The sequence below is a fragment of the Petromyzon marinus genome, chromosome 30 (assembly GCF_048934315.1).
Source record: "Petromyzon marinus isolate PM22_M1 ecotype Great Lakes invasive population chromosome 30, UKy_Petmar_22M1.pri1.0, whole genome shotgun sequence".
Classification (NCBI taxonomy): domain Eukaryota; kingdom Metazoa; phylum Chordata; class Hyperoartia; order Petromyzontiformes; family Petromyzontidae; genus Petromyzon; species Petromyzon marinus.
This window is the reverse complement of record NC_133696.1, coordinates 289,483-316,456: the sequence shown is the minus strand read 5'-3', so window position 1 is coordinate 316,456 and position 26,974 is coordinate 289,483. Positions and strand designations below refer to the sequence as shown.

Below are 26,974 nucleotides of genomic sequence, written 5' to 3'. Positions count from 1 at the left end.
AGTGACGCAGTGGAACACACAGCACACACACACACGCGGCCTCGGCTCTACTCACATCGAGACAGACGCCTTAAGCAGATTAAACTGTCACCTAAACTCAGCACGTGTCTTTGCTGGTATGTGCATAAAGACAAAATATATCCAAGCACATATGAGTGATGCCCTGAGCAAGTGGTGGAAATTCCACATTGCTGTGGCAAGAACCAGTCTCTTCACATGATGACAGGCATTATTGTTTCCCCAAGAATCGGCACTTTTTCAACCTTTTAGGGATAATTATGATGAGCTGATCAATCTCAGAGTGGTACTTGAACTCTGAACCGGCCAATTGTGAGTTGAATGCTGTACACTCTACAGCACCCCGAGAGGTACCTGGTAAGGTCTGAACAAAACCAGGGGCTGCCGTTTATTCTTTCAGCAGACCGAGCACTCGGCTCTTTTGGTCTTTAGACCCTGAACGTGAATGAAAGAACGCTTCAAACGCACAGCTGTCTCTTATTACCTCGCGTGAACGTTCTACCAATTCCCTAAAGGCAAATGTAGCAAACGCAGGTAACCCATCGCAACCTTCCTCCACTTTAGCCTCGTATATGACGTGCCCCATAGGTAAACACGCCACGGGTAAAGCGAACGATGAACACGATGCGTGCAACGTGCAGCCCACGTGAAACCCAACACGCTACTGTCCTGTCAATACAACCACACCCAGAGGGACAACATCCACCACCATCACCACCACGGGGACAGAGTTTGTTTTATGTGCACGTAAACTGTAAAAGGTGCAGCCCGGAGTATTGCAGGCTCAGGCCATTGCTCACGGAACGGCCTCCGCTACGAGAGGGAGTGCGAGGTGAGCCCCTCTGAGGGGTTTGGGCCTCCTTTTCCATGCGAGCCAGGAGGTCTGAGAAGAGGTCTGAGAAGAGGTCTGAGAAGAGGTCTGAGAAGAGGTCTGAGAAGAGGTGGGAGTCCCCGCACTTTATGCTGCCAGACGCGACCTGCCGATCTACCAACTGTGGTGGACCCATTTATACTGCTGGGTGGACAGGTGGATGATTTCACAATTTTGCTCCATTGTTTAGACAGTATGCCACGGCAGGATCCAGATACAAACTGTACAGCGTAATTATTTTAAAAGTAAAATAAAAGATTGTGGGGCAGCACTCATCTCCCTTGGCGGCTCCGAGCCCGTTGTGGAAATTCCACATTCTCATGGCAGGGTCGTCCACTCTAAAGGGTATCCACCATTGACTTCCCATGAAGTGGTACTCACTTTAGCGATCCCAGAGGCACGATGAACAAATGACTGTCAGGTAGACCTATGCATGGGATTTGAATGATCAACTCAAAACCTCCAGCTGTGAGTCGGTGTCTTGCGACTGCTTAACACTTCGGTGATCCAAATCTTACTGATGAGGTGAGAATGAACAAAGTCGTTGTATTTTTGTTCGTTGGTTTCGCATTTGTGGCCTCGCAAAGCCCACTCACACCCACAACAGGAATTTTTTTTAAATGTTCTCTGAAATATATTTTTATTTTGTTTACTGAGAATTACGGGGGATTTTTGTCCGGGTGTGCACCATGTACCACTTGCCGCCCGATTTCTATTCCTGTAAACCAGGGGTTGCAAACCGAAGGAAGATGGCCTTATCCAGACACACGACGCCTACCACTTTGAAGGGACCTGCAAAATATATTTATTCGTCACTGCAAGCATCTTCTTCGGTTTTGGCCCAAAAACTCTTGATTTTACTATTTTGGCACGCTCGCTCATCGCTCCAGCTCTGCACTGTTCATTCTCCAGCACCGCACTACGAACCCAGAAACCTGAGTTTGATTCCTGACCGTGGCGAATATCAGTGGCAATTCTGGGTTCTACTCTTCACGGCACCCCACACTGACCAGTATGGTGAAGTATGAACAAACAAGCCCAATGACCAACTCAGTGTAGGGAGGCCTTCATTCAATAGTGGATTGACGAAGGGCAGTAAATTATTGTTTCTCTTTTTTTAAATAACATTTAAAATGTCACGTTTGCATTTCGCCACTGCCACGCAATGGCACGCTCTTGTGAAGGACATCACAGCCTCTGTATCGCCCACCCCAGATCACGCGGAGAAGCACTTGAGTAATTCCCCCCACACACGAATTACCAGCGATGTCCACCCAACTAATCCTTGGAAACTTTTGTGAACTGCGACAATCATCCCAATATCCGGGTGTTATTCCCGGATATAAAGTAATCAATTATGAGCGGTAACCTCATCCTATTATCCGCAAGTAGCAGGCCAATAGCAGCTTCAGTGTAGTGGCTTTGGAACCAGACACGACAGAAGCTGCCCTTGTAGATATAACTCGATGAACCGGTGCTCCCCTACCCTGCAACCTGGGCTAACCATGTGAGTGTTGGATTCAGTGTTTTATCTTACAGTTGAACAGAGCTTTGATTGCACAATTTGAGGTAGTTTGTCCGAGTGAGGTTTAAATAGTCACAAAAAGTCGCCATGTCTCCCTGCTGCATGTACAGCGGGTGCTACCCTGGTCTGTTGGTAGCCTTGAGCCACGGACAGGCTGAGTACGGTCACACTCCTTAAGAATGTTTGCTGGTCAGTAAGTGTGGTCAACAGCCTTATGAGCCAAGCCTTCCCTGCCAAAAAGCACTTCACAGCAGACACTGAGCCTCTGAAAGTCAAGGACGCTTGACCAAGTGAGGTTTATATATTCTTGGTTCTTTCGGTAAAGTCACATAGAAGGGTAACAATAAAATAATAAAAATATAAAACAATACAATTCTCGCAACGTTTCGACTGCAACACAAGCAATCATCATCAGGTGTGAAAACCACAGCAACAAAATTTGAAAAAATGGCGGTTTTTTAACGTTAGCACCACGGAGAGAGATTTGGCAGTTATTCAGATGGACGAGTCCATCTATGTTCGGAAAAGAGGAGGGGAGAGACGAAAATAATGGATGCTGTCTGAAAGCCACCGTAAGCGTGAACAATTAATTAAGACCCGAAATTGTTTATCAAGTCCTTCCAATTATTGCTAAGCCAGAATCCATCTTCTCGGTTGAAATTGTCTCTGTGTTTGTATATGTGGATAGCCTCATGAACGAATATCTCATGGTAGCCAGATGGCTTGCAAAGAACCTCTGTCTTGGAGAAGTCAATGTCATGTGAGCCTACTGAATTATAACAGTGATCTGCCACGGCCGAGATGTTGGTCCTACCATGTTTTTAGGTCTGCTTTGTGTTCACGAATGCGGTCCGAGACATGTCGTTTGGTTTCTCCAATGTAACTCCTACCACAGAGGCAACTTAGTTTGTAGACTCCAGGGTACTGTATGTCCGGAATCACATCTTTTACAGACGGAACCAGATCACGGATTTTATGTAATGTGTTGAATCGGACCTGGATCTTGTGTTTATTCAAGATTTTGGATATCTTTTTTGTGATTCCCGCAATGTAGGGTAAAGTGATCGTTTTGAAAGGCTCCTCAAGAGGGTCCTTCTTCATGGTTGGAGTGATAGCTTTGTGGATTGTGTAGTCGGAGTAACCATTAGCCTTAAGAGCTTGGTGTACGTGCTTGAGTTCACTGGCTATGTGTTCCTGGTCAGATATGCATTGGGCTCTATGGTGCAGAGTCTTGAGGAGGGGATTCTTCTGGGATGGATGGTGGTGGGAATCCTGTTCACGCTTATGGTGGCTTTCAGACCGCATCCATTATTTTCGTCTCTCCCCTCCTCTTTACCTCTATCAGGTACATTAAACTGATGTGTGCCTATCAAGTATTCATTTGAGAAGTAAATTGATGGCTTTGTTTTTGCTATACTTGCAAATAGACATTACACTCACAAACTCTAAACTGTTATTGTTTACCTTCTACTTAACTTTACCGAAAGAACCAAGAATATGAATCCCTGCAGTCACGAAAGCTTTAAATCAAAATTCAAGTGAGGTTTGTAAGTCAATCAATGGCTGTGGATGAAAGAGGACACATTTCATCTCCACTACAGATTCGTGGCCCCATAATGGAAATGTGGAAGGCACCAGGTCCTGGCTCGGGACCATCAATGGATATGAGTGCCACCCCCCTGCTCGTAGGTGCAGGGGGAAGGCGCTGGTTTCGAGTTGAACCGCGCGGTGAGTGGATGAGTAACGTTCTACTGCGTGGGGTCTCGGGTCATATCGCGCTTTACTCGGTGCGATGTCTGACCTTTCGCTCCTTAGGAAACTGAACATTCCAGAAGGAGCTCCTGGCACGTGGAGCGAAATGCCGAACTAAGCTAAACAATTTTTTACTTTACCAGGTAAGGCCTACTGAGCTATATAACCCTTTTTAAGAAGCGACTTAGCCACAAGTGATAGCTCAACAAAGTGGCTCATTACGCAAAAATTTACTGTAGCCAAATACTCTAAACGCATGACGTTGATTCTAAATGTGGATGGAAAAACCGGAGAACCCGTGACCTCCCATATACCAGGTTAGGTAGTTAACATCTCACCACGGCGGCACCCAACGCGCGGTACAGCCCGGAAACACAATGCAGAACTATAATCCTGGCGACATACAGGCCATATGAATAATTCAGTAAAATGGGTACAAAACAGGAGCCCTATTATACACGGAGGTCTCGGGCTACTCCATGTGATCTTCGCAGCCTCTTTCAAGCCTTACCACCGTTTCACGATCCACACAGAGGACTTGGATGGCTCAAGGCTGGCGAAACAGCCTTGGAGAACGCGAACACGACAGCTTTGCACAAAAAAGGGCATTGAAAGGTCAAAGCTGTTTTATAAAAACAGCTTCATGCCTCGGTTACTTCTGAGATCTTTGATGCGATCAATGGTGAATTGCACAGACTCTGTCAGATACTGCTCACACTTTTAAATAACAATAATATACATTAAAGAATGTATTACTAATTACGATGAATTACTGGGGCGGGCCGTTCGTGACACTACACTGCAAACCCCGTGACCTCGCATCCCTACCCCCACCCACTCTGACCAACGTGGTGAAGTATGGTCACACAACCCCCTCCATGATCGACATGTTATATGGAGGCCTTCATCCTGACAAAGTTCCAACATGTAATTGTTACGGTAGTGTGTTTATAGGACACAAATACTATCGAATCTAAGTATTTACAGCACAGAATAAGATTATACAGCATTATCAAAAAGTAAATATAATGATCGAATCACCCCTAAAAGGATCGCTAAATCTCAAACCTTTTTCATGAAGGCCCTACATTTCAGGTGTTGGGTGATGTAGGAGGAATTTGGAGTACGCAGAGAAAACCCACACATGCAGAGAGGTAGTGCTTAAAGCTCCACACAGATAGAGTTAAAGATCCATGGCTGTACTACTATCTCCTGACTACCTAGTACCGCAAGCCTATAACACCTGCATCCAAGTCCGAACCAGGCTCAAAACAAGATTTAACAAGAGAGGGTGCGCATGCAAGGTGAGCAAAGCCAAAGTGAAGGTCTTCCCATGCCCAAATAAGTGTGGCGTGCTCCTCATTCTCACTGATGGCTCCGAACCAGTGGTGGAAATTCCACACTCCGATGGCTGGGTCCACAGACCCACCTGGCCAGATACAATTGCTTTGAAATCGATGCACAGTGCAGCTTCTCTTATTATCAGGGGCCCTATTATCTTCGACTCTCAATATCCGTGCCCCCCAAGTGGATCCGTGGAAACTGCAGTCATCTGCTGATGGAGTCTTCCTCTCATCTACATGTATCCGCAGATAAGCATAGACACCACAGGAAGTGGTCTCTCGAGCGTGCTAAATTCATCCCATGACAGCGCTCTTTCACAGAAGAGACATAATTGTGATTCTTCTGGGTTCGTTCGGTAAAGTCACGTAGAATGGAGATAAAATAATAATAACAGAAAATATTTTTTTTATAACAGAATTATTATTATTTGTATTATTTTATCTCCATTCTACGTGACTTTACCGAAAGAACCCAGAAGATGAATCCCTGCAGTCACGAAATCTTTAAATCGAAAAAATATAATTGTGACTGCTTAGGAACGCAAGCTGCCTTTGGGCAGGACACGTGGCTACAAGGCATGACAGCTGATTGACAAGACTGCCAATGGAATGGCATTCCAAGGAGAGAACACATCCGAGAACACGACCATCGTGGAGATGGAGCGATGAAATTAGTTCAAGTGCAGGGACGAGATGGATTATGGCATTGCAGAACTGTGAGGGATGGCGTTGGCATGGGGAGGCAGTGGATAGGGCACGTTTGTTGATGATCAATCTGATTTCCCAACAGTGTCCCCCACATGAACAAAGGGTTTCACTATGCAGTATAAACATTATTTCCTGAAGAAATCCAGTTGCCTGAAATGTCGAGACATCTTCCTTTCCTCGCAGTGACAATATAAAAATAAACCTGTAATTATTTTGAAGCTGTTATGTTGAGCATAAACATCATATAAGCATATGGCTAATCATCAGCTATGGAGTAAGTTGATTGAAAAACATAAATCAGCGAAATAAACACTAAGTGTTATTAAAACATTTCCTCAGGTTTTGTTGCAATGAATAATAAATTAAGCGTGCATTTTCATTTTGTAAAACCCTCATTTTTACATCGCAAGAATACCAAATACACCTTTCCAGTTAGTCCGGTGTTACCGATGCGCTTTGCGCACGGTGGAACACGAACATCAGCGGTGCGGGTCACGTAGCGAGCGAGAACCGGAGAGAAAACAGGGCCCGGAGCAGCGCGCGGCGACGGAACCGGAGTCGCTGCAGAGGCACAATTGAAGAATTCCTTTGCAAGTCATATGTCTTGAAGGTGGAGAAAATCAGCCGATTATCATATTTTTATGGAATTTGGCAATCCACTGCTCGAAGAAGGCCTTGCCTATGCCGTGCCAGTCATGCGGGTTCATTTGACCATACGTCCACGTACCGGCCAGTTAAGATATTTCTTGCCACCGATTGCCACGCAAGTTGTCTGGGTTCGTAGTGCAGCCTCATAACCACCACCGCTCTACCCCTCCGGTGTTTGCTTTGAAAAACCAGCCAATGCGCTATGAACCCAGCAACCTGAGTTCGATTCCTGGCAGTAGCTAAAATCAGTGGCGAGTGATATTTCAACTGGTGATGGTCACCCTTCAACCAATCGGCAAAGGCCGGCTTTTAAATATCAAATCTGTAGGTTTGACACTGAGCCTAATTCGAAGACCATGAACCTACTTAGAGAGTAGAGATTGGTGCAACGTATGGTGGCAAAAAGTTAGTGGTGCCGAATGTCTTACGTGGCCAATGAGAGTGTATTAAAGCGACAACCCTGGATTATCAGTCATTAACAACAAAAAATCCACTTTTTTTCCACAATTTTTTCACGTCGTGATATCGGGGTCGTGTCACGAGATGCAGAATCTGGTGGGAAATTTCAGTGAGCAGTGCAGCCCCTTGTGTTGGAGATCGGCAACACAAACAGACACAGGGCGCACAGCAACATGGCCATGCATCGACGGGTCATCGAACGTTGACGAGTCCTGACACGGGCAGCTTACTAACTGAACCAAGAGATCATAAATTAATGATGTATACAAATTACATTTAAGACAAAGAGAGCGACAAATCGTACAAACAGCACGGCAATCAAACCAACAGGAATAAGGCGGCAAAAAATGAGCATCAATCCCCGATTGGATCCATGGTCCCGAATCAGTCATCTACTTAATACAGTATTTATTTATGATTGTTTATCCAAGAACGCTACACTGAATTGTAGGACTCTAATTTCAGGAGGGTCCTGCATTGGCTTTTTTAAACCATGTTTTCAGCAAGTTTACGAGCATTTATCATCCATGTGGGAGGAAACCGGCGCACACGGAGAGAACCCACAGGTGCGAGAGGGAACACTCTATCCGTCTAGAAGGAGCAGGTGGACATTAGTCTACTTGCTGTCTTGCGTTCTCCTGGCGAGTGAGGGTATGGCACCTCCTCGACACCCACGGGATGAAGTTCCACAACATTCGTGTGTGGTGATCCTCCAACCGTCGCCTCTACCGTGCTGTACCACAGGCGGTAGCCGCGTGCAGCGTACCTACCGCCGTCTGGCTGGAGTGGCCGGGAGAAGGGGACGGGAGGAGGTGAATTCATACCGAACAACGATACAGGATTACCAGAACCCGCGTTGAGTAATCCAACTACAGCAGCAACTTGTAATCCGCCATACACCACCATTGCGCATGCCTTCCCAGCAACTCCACGCCATGCCCCCCGCTCGTCCCGCATAGCAACAGCACTGTGGTTTCTGGTTTCTCAATGGAGGGGAACAGTCATGGTGTCTGCTGCTGCTGGCATGGCAACGCTTGCTTATGTTTCCAGTGAAATAATGCATTAATGTATACACAGGTGGATCACTATAGGGCTTTGAACAGATTCTAAAGCGAAGGTTATCATTACACTCGGGAACACTGTACAGTACGGCCATCCTCAGCTGGGTGGCCCCGTGGAGGGAGAAGCGCCCACTTCCCATCGGAGGAGGGTTTCTGAGTTCAAATCCTGACCGGGGATTGATTCAGTTCATCATCCCAGTGGGGTTGATGAAATGCATGATGAAAATGACTCCTCGATCAGCGTTGCTTGTTATGCTCACCGTAAGTACTCGTGTGTAGGAATCGATCGTTTACTATTTATGGTGATGCTTGTAGCAATAATTTCCTCTTTTTTACCTAGAAAAGCCTCGGAGGGGAATTCGGATATATTTTTTTCAGTAGGGTCTTGCAATTGGACGTTTGGCCGAATCTATGAATGAGTGTTTGGCTTCCTGAGGGAGGTATCCAAAGAAAACCCATAAATACAAAGTGTCACACAGATAGATTGAATAATTCACTGCTGAACTATTATCTTATGGCCACCTCACAGCCCAAGACTACAGTGCCGAACAACACCTTGCATGCCTAGACATAATAAAACATGATGCTGCTATGGATTCTAGATTTTAAAAAAATATATCAATATTCTGTAAAATATTAATTGTGGAAATTCATTGGACTTGATATGAGAACCACTTCGTTGGCATTGAACAGTCTTAATAGCCTTGCCCTGGGAATGTGGAATTTGTACCGGTGGAGTTAATTGCCGTCTCATCTCTCGTTTTGGCAGGGAAGACACTTTAAATGGACCATGGTGCTGTCGCTCTGGCTGACTTCTACCAGAATGCCCATTATCTTTAACTGTGTGGAGCAACAATGAAGAGGAAAAGTGAATCTGCTGATATGACTTAATGTTACAACGCTAGGGGACACAAAGGAATTTGTTGTAATCTTTCACACGTGGACGGCTGCATGCATCATCGTACATTGCCATTCGCCAACGGTCTGTGGCTGACCGACCAAATGCAATGTCTCATGGCCCTGTGACCGTCTAAGTCACTCCGATTCCAATGAGACCTGAGTTATCGATACTGCCCTTGTACTTGACAGCTCACATGTGTGCAGCTTGCGTGGAGCACGGCACAACAATCTGGAAGTGAATGCCGCTCGTTGGGCTCAGGTCGTGGTGGCTGTAAGGCACTCCATGAAGGTCGAAGATCAACCAACCGACTGCAATGTCCCTGCAGCCTTCTGACAGTCGCTTTAATTCCACGAGGCTGCCAGCAGGCTAGGCCACGTGGCTTTTCCCAATTAAGTAACCGAGACCACAACGGTCAATGCCGTGCTTGACGGTTCAAGTCGGCGTAGCGCGAGCAGCTCGCGGTGTAAACGACGTGGAAGTCAACGCTGCTCAGGGGCGGAGGCCTCCGTGGCTGCAGGAAGCTCCGGGGAAGCATCTGCTCAGTGAGGAAACCCCGCAGTGAGCATGGGAAACGGCGCCTATCGCTCGCGACAGCTTGAGAGGTTGTTTTTTAGTTTTTTGCAAATGCGGTTTCCGCTCCAAACAAGCAGCGCAACAGGAAGAGAGGACTCGCACGATTACTCACACTTCAAACCGTGGGGCCCTTATCGCGAGCGTAAGGACCCGTGCGGCCCACTCTGTCGCGAGCATGACATCTGCACACATCAAGGTGAAGACGCTCGCGCTGAGACGCCACTCTGTAAGTGACGGACGTTTCAGAGAAGCAATATAAGATCTTTACCCCTCCCCGACTCAAAAAAAAGACTCGTGGGATTGGCGAGGCTAATTCCACGAGGGTCCTTGCTTTGAATCTCAAGTTCACTGTGCCTTTTGAAGTATTTGGCTTTTTTTCTTCAGTGTGGGAGGAAATTTGAGCGCTCAGAGTATAATGACACAGGTATAGCGAAGAAGAACACCACTTAATGAACTGCACAGAGAGGCCAGCAGCCTAACTCACTGCATTGCACCACACGTACTAAATTGTATCTACCCTTGTGGGATGATGGGCAAGAGCTCTGCCACAGTGGGGGGGGGGTTTCATGATAATTATCATAATAAATTATAATTTATTATTGATGCCGGCGTCTCTCAAAACGCGCCACTCCATTGTTGGACGACACTCGTCCACCGAAGAGGTCCACGTGGCAATCAGAGATCAGGGCGCCCGCCCGCCGCACAGCCTGGGCTGCTCCTTCGATGGAGCTGTAGACACAATCTAGCGGCAGTTAGGCCCCGATGGAGCACAACGTGCTTGTCCAAGGCCGGGCGCTCAAATGTACCGCTGTGCCCACAGCAGTTTTGTTTCTCATTTTCCCAGGACCTTTACAGCGGGTCGCACGGGGTCCCACAGTCCTCCCGTGGACTTTATTAAAACCGCTGACATATAGAGCCATACGTTAATCATTTATAAAGCAGCTGGTAACTCTTTAATCTGGTGCACATGCAACACACTAAACACACACACACAACAAAGGGGCCCACTGGGCATGCGTCCATGTTAGCGCCCTATAAACTCCGTGCCGCTGTCGGATGTGTGGAAAATGAACCGCTTTGCAAAATGACTGCGAGTAGACGCGTGGAATACTACCACCCTAAGTGCACAATGTACACAGACCATTGTCTGCACACCTTGTTACTCGATTTGCTTAATACTGTGATTGCGCAGCCTGCCACGAACATCTTGAACTTAAGTGCTCTTGTGCATTTATGTAATTTGCTCCCAGCATAACCTTTGTGTTGTTGTGCAAAAACAATTGAGGGAGGAATTTAAAAAAACACTCTTCCCTTACGGCCGACAGCTTTTCCTGCTCCTTAAAAACAACGATGGCGGCCCTGGGCCGATCGGTGAAACAGCGGTGGGGAGCGGGGGGTGATCGCCGAGTACTCGCCCCGGCACTCGCCCCGGCCTCAACCAACACCCAGGGCGGTGTGTGGCACGGTGACCATGGCCTGGGCCTTTGGTGGGTCGGTAAAGGTGAAGCCCTGCAATCGCTTGCCCATGCCATTGCTGGCAGACGGGCCTCTTTTATAGAACACCTCTCGAATAATTAATAGAAACTAGTGTCTGTTTCACTCCATGAAATAAAATCACATTTCAGTCCATCAAACTATGAGCCTTCGAGACAAATGTTTTCCAACAGCATTGGGGTTTTAGAAGCAGCTAATTTCTGAACCGGTGTGAACCTTCTTTAGTCTCATCAGCCAAGTGTAGTCCACTAAAGTTGGCCTAGGCAAATAGGCATTGGGCAGTTTGGTAAAGTTGACATATTTTGTCGATACTGGAAAGAACGAATGATGTTCTGGCCATGCCAAAGTTTGAACCGACAGCCTCCTGATTCTGAATCGGGATGCTTTGCCACAGCGCAATCCGGCCATATGCCAAATTGACGCTCCTGAACCAGCGGTGAAAATTCTACATTCCTTTTTGCAGCCACGCAGAAACCGCAGATGAATGGGACGCGTGGCTTATTTCGAATAAAAGGCAAAGAAGGGGGCAGCACTTCGAGCGAGACCCGAGAGCTGAGGCAGGTAATCGTCCCGGCTCACTTTCCACGTTAAGCACAAGGCCTAAAACACAGAACACAGAGCCGCCGCATGAGAAGCTAATTTCCAGGAGCGCGCCTTCAATCAACACGTGAGGGCACGCCACGGAGATGCTCCGCTCCGTGCCAGGCGATGGGAAAGGAGCCGCGTCGCTCGCGTGCGTCCCCAGGGCTCCCGCGATCCGCAGTGTGAGACGTGTCATCTTCACAAGGAAACATTCGTAAATATTTTCCACGCACCTGCTGATAAGTTTATTCAGTGCCTTTAAAAAAGTGTGAGCGCGTTCCATGCCGCGGTTACATGGAATAATCTGTTCGGTTGTGTGTGCTCGCGCACGCGTGTGTATGGTGTGCTTCGTGTGTGTGTGTGCTCCTGCCCCAAAAGTATGTTAAGGCAATACGGGGGATCTTTGCCGTTCATTTATCAGTTGTACCGGCTCTTATTAAAAATAAATCACAGCAGAGGGCCAATGCCCGAATGTTGCCTGTTGTATATTCTGTCCTTGTAGAGCAGCGTCACTGGCAAGTGCCTTTTTGTTGATTGTGTGTACAGTATACCACTGCCAATGTGGAATCAACATACTGTGTTGTTTTGTTCTATTATTATGTTTTGATTTCCCACAATTACAGTGCATTCCAAGTGTGAAATCGGCATCATATGAAGAGGCGCGTGTAAGGAGTCGATCCAGAACTCGCGCCGTGAGCAGTGCACCTCTGTGTGCCACACAGCGGCCCCAGAACGAGAGGTCAGAGATGTTCCTCCGGGGTCACTGCGCTCATCCACTGCGGTGGAACCCAGTTAGATCTCTGGAGATGAGTGCGCTTGTCATATGGCAATCAAACGTGACATTTTATTCCCAAAAGCTAATATTATCCAAATTAATAACCACCTGATTTTATACGATGCTTCTTCTGTGTGGTCATAGGCAGGCTGAGACCATCAGCTCATTAAACGTGAGGACCCCGTTTAATCATAGACTCAGGATCTCAGCCACATCGGGCTCAGCCACCTTTCACCTTCTGGAAACAAAATTCCATTTCGCACATTTGCCGCGTTAACTCACAACGCACCGACACACAGAGCTACCAGAATGCACGTCAATAACGCCCGTCCGCATTGAGCCCATGTCTTCTCTACTCCCAAAGACAAAAATCCCTCGTATATAGCCTTAACAGACTGTTGGGGAAAGTGGTTTTAGTGTTTACTTTGTTGTTCTTCCCCAGTATCTCCAATTATCACCGTTGGCTACGTACGGTACGAAAGAGGTTCAACAAACATACACGCAATGTGAACACCTATGAAGGCCGGCACGGTACACAAGGTGCTTGTTCACCAGACACCGCACCCGACCGCATTTGTCTCCCCAGTGGCGATGTTTACACACCGCGCCAGGTGCTTATTTGAGGCTGAGTCGACCTAGTGGAGGCCCAGAACCGGTTAAGATAAAAACAAAAGAAACCACTTATTACATTAACACGATTAGCCTCGTTAGCGCACAATGGAAGTCACAAACACAAACCCGGCCCAAATGTTTACTTTATAATGACGTATAACACCAGACCGTCTATCCGTACAGGTAATGAAGGCATGAGAAAACATTACCCCAGGGCTACTCTGGTACGCTGCAAGCGTGACCGGCTGATGTGGCCGTCATGGATGTGGCCGCGACGACTCGGCCACATCCATGACCTGCAGGGGGGGGGGGGCGCGCAGATGGGAGGAGAGGCTCAGGGGCGGCATGCACAAGTTTCGTTGCTGCACGTCAAGATTATTCTTTTAATTTATCAGGCTTGACGAGTGGGGAGATATTACAAGATGTGCAAGGGCACTCTCCCACGTCCAATTGCAAAAGCGTTGCTCTAAAAGAAAAATAACCGAGGCTGCAATGGGAGATTGCTCAAGCGTGCACTTTTATGAGGCTGTATCGTGAGTGCGAGCGTCTGTGTGTGCGTGCATGTGTGTATGTATGCGGGGAGCGGTAGTGTAGTGGTTAGCGCACTGCGCTTTAGAACCCAGAAACCCAGGTTTGATTCTCTCTGCGGGCCAAAACCAACCAGTTACGATTATCTGAACCGGTTCTGGACCTCCCTTGGGTTGACTCAGCTGTATACGAGTACTGTGCTATCTGGTGTGGTGTATAAAACATCACCATTAGAGAGATAGAGGCGACCGGGCGTGGTGCTGGCCACCCACCCTCTCATGTGCTGTGCCGGCCTTAATAGATGCTCGCTCACAAAACTTACCCCCGAGTCTCTTAAAGGCTACATGGGGGATCTTTGTCTTTACACATGCGTAGGTGTGCTAGTGAGAAAAGCCATTTGTGTGCAGTCTCACCACCGGTGTGCCGTCCCACCTACACAGCCCACGCTTCCCCAGCCGGAGTGATTTATTTTTAAATTAACCTCACAACGTTAAGAGAGCCGTGCACACGAACACATACACAATGCGTACACACACATACAGCCGTATAGAACACATACACAATGTGTACACACACACAGCCGTATAGAACACATACACAATGTGTACACACACAGCCGTATAGAACACATACACAATGTGTACACACACAGCCGTATAGAACACATACTCAATGTGTACACACACACACAGCCGTATAGAACACATACACAATGTGTACACACACAGCTGTATACAGCCGGTAACAAGCGCTATTGGAGAGCACATCTTAAGACCAGAGTGGCACAAGGACGGCTGTGTGGTCACATGCCCAGCCACCTTGGTCTCTCCATTGCTAATGTTTACAATCGGTGGATTGGTGGCACAATGGTTAGCGCTGGTGTACTCTGAACCCGACGAGCTGAGTTGGACTCCCTGGCCACTGCTAACATAAGTGGCCCACTTCACTAACTCACAACTGACCATTTAGGTGAAGTATGGTCAAATAACCCCCAATGATAAAAGGTGTCGGGGATCCTTCCTCAGTAGATTGAATAGTAAATGACTTGTTATGAATGACACAATGTTGAATGTAGGTACTCATTTAAGGCTGGGTAAACCTAGGAGAGGCCAATAAGTGACTCACATACCATTTGCCACTGATTTTTATGATTGGTTAGACACACTCACACAAGCACAATTGCCATTATTCACCACTAAGTTGCAGTAACATCACCATGGCACTCGTGCCAGGATAGGTGCGGTCTGCGGCCATGTAGGCCGCGGTTTTCCAGTAGGTCACGGGACAGATACGAGTGCAGCTCAATAAGCCTGGGAAGAGTGACAGCTGCACCACACGCACCCCGGCTGAGCGAAGAGAGTCACCACGATCAATGATCCCTCGTTAGCCCCTATAGACCAAGGAGACAGGTGGATCAAACCCTGTTATTGAGGACCTTTTGAGAGCCTATTGAGGCCAGAACAGCACACATGAAGATGCAATAGGCAGCAGTGTGCTGAGCTGCCTTGGTATTCCAAGGGCTGATGTCTACACGCCACGCCGGGTACCTGTGTGGGGCTGAGTCAACCTGCAGGGACGTTCCTGGCAAGGGATGTTGTTCATAGCAAAAATAATGAGTTTTTGCAAAAAATGTCACTTTATATTCGACATTTTTCTCTTTTGGGCCAGTTTAATTGACAAATGTGTTGAGCTTTTTGTTATGGGAGGTTAGAGACAAGTGTATATTTGCCACGAATGTCACAGGTGGAGTGTATAGCCAGGAATTGAACCCGAGCGGAAGGAAGGAGTTGCAGTGTGCTACTAACACAACGTTGCCACTCCCCCCTTGTGCAGTTCCATCGACGCACGCGAGCATTTGTAAAGAAGCACAGATACCAAATGTCCACACACGCGCACAGATGTGCACAGATGTGCAACGTGCTTGTAATTCCCAGGACAGGTTCAGATAATCGTCACTGGTATTGACCACGAGTGGGAATCGAACCCGGTTCCCAGGGCTCGTAGCGCACAAGGATACAACAACAACCGCCATTCGCCACTAAGTGGCGGTGACGTCACCACGACGCTTGTGCCAGGCCTGGCACAAGGATACACACATGCACACAGTCACTCACTCTTTCTGATGCTCCAGCCTGCTCCACCGCCGCGTGCTCCCAGCTCTTGGTGCTCGTGGGCAGCGTGCCCTTGGCTGTGTAGAACTGCTCAATCTCCAGGCCCTCCTCCAGCGTGCAATACCCGCTGCTCATGGCGACCGCGCCAACTCATAGGAGACTGGCAGCAGGCTCGGTGGCCTCCAGGCCCCAGCGCCACACTCCCTCTCCCTCCCACAACAGCACCGCCGCTTCCACACCTCTCGCTCTCGCGCCACCACAACTCGCTTCTCAATCTTCTGTCTCCGTGTCTCGCGAGACGTCCTGGAGCCCGTGCGTCTCGGCGTCGCTCAATAACGTGGCACCCGCCTTAAGTTTGGGAATTAAGGCACTGGGTGTTGAAAAAAGAATGGGCGAAAGCCAACTCACTCTCACTGGGCAAGCTGCTGGTAATTCCTCTACCTTTGGCCAAGCATCCAGCACACAGGTAGCGAGGTGCCGCAGTCGTAGGTGTTATTTCCTTCTGCGTACGGATGTCTGGGTGAAGACGTTCCCTGTTTAGGATCAGCAGAACTGTCCTGAAGTCTCACCGAGTCACGTGTCTTCCGGGAAGAACTTGTCTTGCAAACGGTATGGGAATCACGTTGAAGAACTCTCGGAGGTGGAGATGTGAGGTCTTCCTACAATATCACGCAAGGCAGAGATGGCTACGGTTTAATTAATCGGCTGACATTTGTGGGAGGTGAGCGTACAGTGGCATTTCGATTGTGGCTGCTTGAGTTCAATCTTGCAGTTCTCTCACTCTTGCACATCCTGGCGAGCTGCAAATTAAACGACAGAGTCAGAGAGAGTGTTAGAGGGTTTGGGAGCGCTTACTTGTAAGGCAGCCACTACGTCGCTGCCTTACAACAACTGCTGCACGCCCGTAATGTATTTTTGACGTTTTTGTGTTTTTATCAGTGAAGCCATTGGAGTCACGGCGTGAGGCATATTAACGACCTCGTGGAATTCCCCACGGTTGACGGAGCGCAGCATCGGAGAACAGCTCCAGCAACTCCCACCAACAAACGACTCAAAACACACAGCTCTGTGGTTGTGTTTGCAGGTGTTGTGCCGCATGTTGTTCGGCATGACGCGATTCACTCCATGTGCTGGGAGCCCCTGCTGGTGTGATCTGCTCCACTGAGTTCCTGAGGAAGCTCCCAGCACGTGGAGAGAAACGTCGGACATCGTGCTGAACGACACAAGACAGCTAAACAGCACAATCACGGAACTGCAATAATAGCGCCGTCTTAAGCAACACGAGATGATGTTGCTTCATGCCTTGTGGAGTTGGTCACTGAGCATCATTGATTAAATAGAAAATACTGAGTTTAGCCCCCTTATTGCTGAGCTCAGCATGACGAAGTTAACACAAAGTTACGGAATATTAAAATAACGCATTTTATATAACCAGGAAAATCTCAATGACTAATTTATGCGACAATTGTAATTGAAAACATCTGAGAATCTCGTTTAATTACAAGTGGCTATCTAGAATTTGAACCTAAAACCTAAGGGATTCTGGCTGCGTAATCTGACATGGCCATTGTGGGCGACGAAGACCCCCGCTTGAGCCACTGGGTCACCCCTTGATGTGTTTCACCGCACAAACTGGAGAGAGTCTGCCATCGTCGATGCTTCTCAAGTCCGCAGAGTTATGACAATGTCAGAGAACAGCAGCCAACACTGACAACGTGCGAGTTTAAGTTTAATTTATTTGTTACATGGATGGTCCCGTTTATCCAGTTTCCTGGCTATTGTACACGGGAGATCCGCGTGCATGAGCACAGCAACAACAACAATAACAAAAAAGACAAAAACATCGATATTGCAGAAAATTAAATCAGGGTCCTTAAGGAATGTTGCACAACTAACAAATGAGGTATTTAACGACCGTAAATGAAACACACGCAAATCAAAAACAGTGCAAATGTAATATGAAAAAGTTAGGTGCAGGTGAAAATAAGCTCTATATATTAGTCTCACAGCAAATAGAAAAAGACAGTGCAAACATGTGGGAGTAAGAGGCACCAGAGAAAGATGAGTACATTAGTAAGTCACCTCTGTGTTTTGGTTTAAAGGGAAGTGAAGAGGTAGAGTGAAGAGAGGGAACCAAGCTGTAGATGAGAGGGGATTCCAGAAACGTGGAGCACCAACGGGGAAATACTTCTTACCAAACAAAGTTTTGGCAAAACGAATTTTAGCAGGAATAAAGAAGCACTTCTGAGGCTGTTAGAGGAATTTAGAGGTGGTCCTTTCGGTAAATGACCTACACCACATATATATTGTAGACACAATTACAGCACAGTACTTCTAGACAGAAAAGAACAACACAGGACTCCTTGAATTACTTCTACGAAAAACTCTCAAAACGAAAGTTGCTCTTTCAAGCCTTGTTTAAAGACAAGGATGGCTGGCTGTTTCTTTTAATATATCTTATAAGATGCAAATGCTGTACAGAGTTTGAAATACAAATGGGAATGATCTCTAATACCCAATTCATGTTGCCTGCTAACTACCTCCCTACCACTCGCCATTTCTATGTTTTTTGGACAAATCTAGCTGGCTGCCAATTCGAGTAGGAGCCCAAACTCTCCGAGAAAATGTAACTCTTCGGTGCTTGCCTGAATTCTAAATCCAAATGTGAGCCAAATGGAAATGCATCACTGGACAAAGAGGAATGCACTAGGAGGGAGCCATTTAACTTTACACCTGGGGCAGTGGCCAGCCTGGGTCACGTGACAATTCTAAAATCTAGGAAGGAAACTCTTGGGAGCATGGCTTCTCTCGTGACCAACTCGACCTGTCCACCAACTCGACCTGTCCACCAACTCGACCTGTCCACCAACTCGACCTGTCCACCAGCTCGACCTGTCCACCAACCCGACCTGTCGATCAACTCGACCTGTCCACCAACTCGACCTGTCCACCAACTCGAGCTGTCGATCAACTCGACCTGTCCACCAACCCGACCTGTCCACCAACTCGACCTGTCCACCAACTCGACCTGTCCATCAACTCGACCTGTCCATCAACTCGACCTGTCCACCAACTCGACCTGTCCACTAACTCGACCTGTCCATCAACTCGACCTGTCCACCAACTCGACCTGTCCACCAACTCGACCTGTCCATCAACTCGACCTGTCCACCAACCCGACCTGTCCATCAACTCGAGCTGTCCACCAACCCGACCTGTCCATCAACCCGACCTGTCCATCAACTCGAGCTGCGGGAGAAACAAGGCCAACTCAAAGTGCGCTCAAGTCGACTCGAGTTGTCTGTCTGTGGAAACTACGTTTGAGTTACGAACATGAATAATATAATGTAACACGTGATAAACATGGGACAGTGGCCATGGCGCAATAGTGAGCACACTGGACCTGCAATCCAAAGGTCACCAGTTCGATCTCCCGGCGCGGCAGTTGCAACAGTGGTGCAAGTTTATTAAAATCCCCTTGCCTGTGTCCACCCAGCAGTATAGAGAGCATCACGGGCAGGTCCTATGTGGTGGGGTAAAGTGTGGGTACTTTCACTTCTTCCAAAACGTCTGGGCAGTGCGGAAGAGAAGGCCAAATACTCTCTAGAGGTCCCTTTAGTGGAAGTCCTACTGCCTGCAGGGGCGTGAGCAAGCACTTGCAGGGCTGCACCTTTACCATTTAATAAACTTTAACCGGTCAGGTGGCACAGTGGTTACCATGACTCGCAATCAGGAAATGTCGAGTTCACATCCTGGCGAGGAGATTTCGCGCAGCTATTCATCCCCTCCAGCTTCACGAAAATAACTTTGTGGCAACTCAACGGTGGCTATTCAAAGATGTGCATGGCTCAACTATAGGAAGGTGGAATTTCCACCAGTGGCTGACACAGTAGAAATTTAGAGATGAGCATTGCAAGTTTATAATTTAAGAAGATAGGTGCTTTGAATGTTTACTAGATTTGAACTGTGCTTCAGTGTCTGTGACTCTCAGAACGATGGTGAATAGCAGGCAATGACAGGTAAATAACGACGCACTGATCAAAGTCTATTTTGACGATTACGATAAACGGTTTGAACCGTGAGCCAATTTACGAAAATTAGGTCGGTAATCTGAATAAGTAGGCTAATTAAGTGAACGAACCTGACAACCGAGACATAAGAGAACACCGAGGACAAATTTAAAAAAGGTAGCAGGGAGAAAACAAAACGTGTGAATTCAATCGCAACCCTGAATCAGGACAATTCATTGCTCCGCTGGGGTTTGGGAGCATACATCTTTATAGAATATGCCCAATGAATGCGCTCTTGCTCTATTCAAAGCATCTCGGGACATTGTACAGTCTAGGTTTGGGTGAGTGTGGTCCCAATAGTGTTATCAAGAGGCCCCAAATTGTTGCGTATTGATCACCAGTTCACGATTGCACCTGAAAATAGTTCCCAAGGACCATGTCACTTCCAGTCTCCACCAGCAGCCGACGGGAGAGTGACCTTGCTCTATACAGCAGCCCTCACCATAACCCTGAGCGTGTCAATGATTCAGGACTGTATTGCACTGCTCTTGCAGCCATACAAATCTACTGATAGCATTAGCCATTGAAACATCCACGGCCAGTATAACTAGTTGTGAGGAATCTGTGTGCTATCCATAAGAGGCGGTGGCGCGTGCCTGTGATCCATCACTTGGGAGGCAGCGGCGACGGTTGGTGGATCACCACACAAATGTTGTGAAACTCCCTTCCCATGGGCGTCGAGGAGGGGCAATGCCCTGGCTTTCCATGAGTATGTAGTACAGCAAGTATGGACTCCACCTGTTCCATCTGTATGGCACCGTGTACGAGCAGATTTTCTCCAGGTGCTCTGGTTTCCTCGCACGTGTAAACAATCATTAATTGAATCTAGATTTGAAGCTTTCGTGACTGCAGGAATCCATACTCTTTGGTTCTTTCGGTAAAGTCACGTAGGTAGAAAAATAAAATAAATCACGACGTTTCGATCGCAACACAAGCAGTCGTCCTCAGGCAGAAAAAATATAATCCAGCAGTGGAACTGCTGAACTAACGAGAGAGCTGTTACAACAAGGAGGCTATATATGTGGCGATGGGCAAGCAGGCAGGGTCTGAGCTGGAAAGGAATTCCACCCCCAGACGCATGCCGGTGAATTGTTACACCCACAATTAAGTTAGAACCGCGGTGACATGGGATATTGCACTGAAGGTGAGTGGTGTTGAATATGTTTAATGAATGTAATGTATTGCTAAGAATGTAAATGCTAATTAATTTTTGGGTTAGGCCATTATGATCTGGCCAAAATTGTGCCATAAGGCCCTCCACCACCGAACATTAAATGTTCACATATATAAGCATTTTACGCATTCATTATACTTATTTCACCTCACTAGCAACTTGAAGAACAGTTATCATGACCAAATTTACCGATAAAATACGACTTATTACTTCAAACTGCACCAAGCATTTCAAAAGTGAAATGTCAGAAGTACCTTGTCCCCTGATCTGGCTTCTTAAACAGGTGTCATGAATCATGTTTGGCTGCGAAATCCCACGCGATAGTACCAATCCTAGAAATAATCACATTTGACATGCGATGTCAATATACAAACCCCCAATTTGCAGGTCCCCAACAGTTAATTTTAGCTCTGTCTGTGGTTGGAAGTGACTAAACGTGAACACGTGTTTGTTCCGACACTGAGAGGGTGGGTGATAGCATTGGATGAACTTTTTTGTAACAACGCACATGGCCACGCATTCAGGCAGCCTACGGTCGTATAAAATTATGCCTCTGAAAGTGGAATAAACGATTCACGTTGAGTTTTGGTGTATGCACGTAGGTTTGTACATGTGTTGCATCTATGTGCACATATGTTGGTCTGTGGCTATTTCAGTCCGAAGGTGGGGAAAGTTTGGACGGATGATGACTACCGTTTCCCTGATGTAGCCAAAATTTTCCTTTTGTTAAATAATTGGCTGTGCCCCAATTTGTACTTATATTGCCAGCAGTCCCACTACGTATGTGGTGCAGTCCTCTAGTGTATTCATTGCATTGTGCAGCTTTCCCAGCAAGGCAGGTTCAACTCGTAAACACAAACAATACCATGGCAAGTGGTATCTGAATCACGCCTGGGCCTCCTGTCGATAGATTCGGCTTGTACTAGCATTCGCAGCACTTTTTGTCCAGCATCCTACACAACTACGGTAAATGCGTCATGTCACCCGGGTGTTTCTGTGAGTGTCCGTGTGGGGAGCCTAGTGCAGTGATTAGCGCATTGCGCTATGAAACTGACGCCCCGAGTTCCATTCCCGTACACAACCCACATCGATGACGAATATCTTAACTGGTCCTGGGCCTCCCCCAGGTCAACTGAGGCTCAAATGAGTACCTGGTGCGATGTGTAGACATCGCCACTAGGGAGACAAAGACGTCCGAGCGTGGTGCTAGCCACCCACCCCTTGTGTGCCTTTCCGGCCTTCTGAGGTGCTCTCTAACAGCCCTTATCCCATCAGCCTGTTAAGGCTACGTGGGGAATCTTTGTATTTTATGCTGTATGTAGTGTGAGTGTGTGTGTAGACTCGGTTGTAGACTCTTCTGGTTATGGATGTGTTTGCGAAACTGGGTGTATTGTGGACAGGTGTTTACTCAAGAATATACAGCACTACTGTACTGCATTAGGTTGTGCATTTGAAAAAGAACAGGTATTCCTAGCGCCGCACACATACCGTACATCACAATATAAACATTATGAATGACAATATAGAAATATTATTAAAACATTAGAGAGTTTCCCTGTTGAAGCAAGCAATGGGTCAGTGTATCTCCATTGGCAGCCTTGCCCAGAACATTGGTGAGGGTCAATCATGATGACCTATGTTGACTCTCCAAAGAGAAATGCTCATTTAATTGACCCCGGAGAGATGAAGGGCTGATCAGACCTCAAACTAAGCTTTGAAATTAGAAAACTTCCATCTGAGTTGCTTACTCTAACCACAGTGCAAACGGGCTGGCTAAACCCGTGATCCACCCACAATGCATCTTGGCTTTCAACAATTTTATATTTTATTTACAATACATTTATGTAGCATATTCACGGCTTGAAAACCAAAAACACCGCTTTACTTCTGGCACCAGGGAAACATATTTCCTGCAGCAAATGCAAACCGTTTGCACCCAAGTGTTCTGAAACCTTAAGAGCAACAGCTGCCAGAGAATGGTTTGCACTTTGGCTCAGATTACCGCGCCGTTCGCTTGTCCTGGGAACGCGTATCGAGTGTGACAGTCAACAGGTCCGACCAGCTTAGCCTATTAACTTCCGAACCAGGTTCGAGACCCGGTCGCAGCCACCAAACAGTAATGTTCCAAGTAAACAAACCAATCACCCCACGGCAAACGTTGCCAAGTTACCAGTGACCGTGTGGCTACTGTGGTGGTACTTTTCACCAGGACAGCGGGCGCTTGGCTTCGCTTGTAAATGCCCTGTGTACACAGTTTGGGGGAGCTAAGCAATGTGTTGCAGAAGGTTAACTGGCATTCTTATGGTAAAGGTAGAGAAATAAACTCGGCACATAATTAAATGAGTACCAGGCGTTGGCGTATAGACGTCACTGGGTTTCGTGTGCTGGGGGAAGTCAACCCATGCTGCTGACATTTGTGAATTTTTGTTGTAAGCAAAAATGCCACATCAGTACTCATAACAAAAACTGGGCCACATTATGGGACGAAGGTTTTATCACAATTACAGAACAGGGGAGACCACTGCGTGTGAATGCATCGTCTTGAGTGGTGTCTAACGATCATGATTATTACACTGACCATAGCAGGCAGGAACTATTTAATGTCCTAAGATTACCAAATGAGTCAGGTGGCAACCCCCACGTCCGGGTGGCGTGCTCCAGAACTGTCCCTGCGTGTGTTTGGACGAGGACGCGCTACGTTTTATGGATAAATGAGGTGACTCAAGTTGACGAAGAGTACAAGCACCATGTACACGACTTGCGTAAAAATAAACGCCAGCCCTGGACACTTGTCAAATCACGCCACACCAATAAACCTCATCCTAACCTAACCTTAAAACACACCAGACACAACAAGGGTAATGATTCAACATTGACTATGCGTTACCCATATCCCTTTCATCGAAGAGTTATGAGCGTTGATCTGGACGCTGTGTAGGCTGTAATGTTCTAAGTTTTAACACTTCCAAATATAAACTTTTAGCAAATGACCAAATCACCCGGAATGCACCCGATCTCATCATATTTCTGAAACTAAGCAGGTGTTGTGGTTTGACAGCAAGAAGGCACTGCAGACAAACACATTGTTGAACTCCACTTCTGTGCTCTAATGGCCATGGTAACCACCTTCGGCAATAACCACCCACGGCATAAGTTCTTCGTGCAGCAGTGGAATAACAAAAGGGATGAACGTGGATATGCTGGACTTAGACAAAGAGCCCCCAAATAACCTTAACAGACTGTAGGGGCAAGTGCTGTTAGCGAGCACCTATGAAGCCCGGCACGGCACACGAGGGGGTGGGTGGCCAGCACCACGCCCGGCCGCCTTTGTCTCCCTAGTGGCGATGTTTATAAACTGCACCAGGTATTCATTTGAGGCTAAGTCGACCTAGGGGAGTCACACACACACCCTAGCAAAATACAATACAGCACATACAATGTTTAAAAATTGCTGAACATACAAGGTGGTCGTGAAGTCCCTATACCCCTGTTTTGTGGAGAATATTATTTATAGAGGTGAAGAGGGTATGGGGACTTGTCGCCCACTATCGCAAGCATAAACATTTATGTTCGCATTGTTTCCAGCACATCACGTTCTGCACACAACACATACTCTGCCATGCAGTGTTATACTTAAAGCAAAGATGAGACACGTATTCATGTCACATACAATACACACTCATAGCACACACACAGCACACACAAGCACACACACACAGCCCGCACACTACATACACAGGACGCACAAGCACACACATACACACAATACACATAAAGTTACAGCAATGCAAAAAGCACACAACACATCCATCATATATCCGTCATATTCAAAGCAAACGACCAAACGTGTGCGCACACACACACGACTCGTCAACATATGGAGACTCAACGCGATATCAGAGCGCACATGGGCATTGAGCACATTTACAATTCAGTTCAGTAATTGCATTCAGAGCACACACATTTAGCAGGCACATACCTACAGAGAGAAGCGCATGCATTGACAACATACGGTGCAGGCCAATGGTGCAGAGCGCACATGGACAGCTTATAACGTATTGACACCAATTCTGGTATACAGTGCCAAACCAACTACATTCATAACACATATTAGGCATACAGTAAGCACATATGGTACATATAAAAGGCATAAACTGTGACATGTAAAACACATTCACAACATAGAGAGCACATACAACATAGACACCATTCACATACGTACAACGCATGCAGATTCACACCACAAACAGCAGACGCATAGAGACATGAACAACACACAGAAAATACACATTCACGAGCACAGAAGGCACCCAACACATTCACAACACCCACACATACAACACAGACATTCCCAGCACGTAGTGTGTTGTATAATGTGCACATATACACACACACATGCATGTGCACAAACTAAGATAACATATTGCACACGTACAGTTACTGTACTTACGGAATATGCACAAATCACATACTTATAGCCCATACGCTGCAACTTCACAAACACAACAAATAGGCACTCACATGTACAAATAATACAAACAGCCCATCACAGTTCACATGGACATAGAGACGTGGGCGTAGGACGTGAACAGAACACGTCAGACAGTAGCAATCCCCATCTGTACACGTGCCTGCCTTGGTGTGTCTAAAGTCCATCGCACGGGGCGTGACACCGATTATGTCACCATGAAGTTGACAACAATGAAGGTGTTGTGACGATTTCATGGAAATTACCACCATTGTATAACAGGTGGTATAGGTTACGTGGCGGTTGGTGGGCGGAAGATAGTTCAACTCAAACAAGTATGAGGCTATACTGCTATGCTCACACGTCTATGCCTTAACCATCTTCACTAACCAGCACTGACCAGGTGAAGTTAAGTACTGTACTGTATGGTCAAATAACCAGCCGAAACCGCGCGGGATTATATTTCCTTCATCCAGCAGTGGATTGATAGCAGGGCTGTATTAGGTGCAATGGTAAACAAGGATCGTGAAAGTCAGTTGGAATTCTGTATCAATCACTCACTCACCTGCACACAGAAACGTTGAGCCTTTTGCCGGAAAAAGAATCCCAGTTTTGTCTTCGCAGCCTCTTGGCAATGAGGAGAGAGCGGCAGTCGATTGTTGCAGCAGCAGTCGTCGCCGTAGCAGCCAAACAACCAATATTGGTACACTCCCGACAGTATCGGGCACTCGGCATTAGCCGGCTTGTGCTGCTGCTGCTTGCTGTACAGATGTCAAGCAAGACGCCTTATGCTGAGCACGTACCCTCGGCCGTCGCATCCCCGTGAGCTGCGTAAGCCGGGCTCTGTGTCTGTGCGAGCCGCTGCACGCCGAGTGCACCGCACGTGTCGCCGCGCACGTGCCAGTGACGCCGCGCCAAGGAAGCGGCAGCAACTTGGCACGCGCGGCGCCGCCTCCCTGCCTGCCCAACAGCCAATCGGGTCGCAGCCGACCCGGCTCCCTGGGGCTATCGCCACGCCCTAGACACTGCGGTCTAGTCTACGCCCACTTTATAGTGGCCCCGCCCCTGTCCGTGCTGGCTCCTCCCAAAACCCCGTCCCCTCCCCGTTTGGCCCCGCCCACCATTCACCTTTTGCCCGACGGTGAATGACAGCTTCTATAACAGGCGACGTTTCGGGCAATGATCCTTCTTCATAGCACATAGAGTGGCCAGTGAATGGCCAGAGAGATTATGTTGTGAAGAAGGACCATTGCCAGAAACGTTGACTATTACGTATATATTCCCCTTAAGGTCGCAGTGTT

General features: G+C 47.4%; 1 protein-coding gene across 1 annotated transcript in view; it reads right to left on the bottom strand.

The window, feature by feature from the left end:
- LOC116947412 (ras association domain-containing protein 1-like) overlaps window positions 1-26,658 on the bottom strand; it is a 51,403-nt gene extending 24,745 nt beyond the window's left edge. The window contains exons 1-2 of the mRNA XM_032963102.2: window positions 26,239-26,658; window positions 15,965-16,761 (exon numbers count right to left, since the gene is read on the bottom strand). Of these exons, the coding sequence (XP_032818993.1) occupies window positions 15,965-16,096 (132 nt within the window). The 5' untranslated portion in view covers window positions 16,097-16,761; window positions 26,239-26,658. The remainder of the gene's footprint in view (window positions 1-15,964; window positions 16,762-26,238) is intronic.
- Window positions 26,659-26,974: the final 316 nt, after the last annotated feature.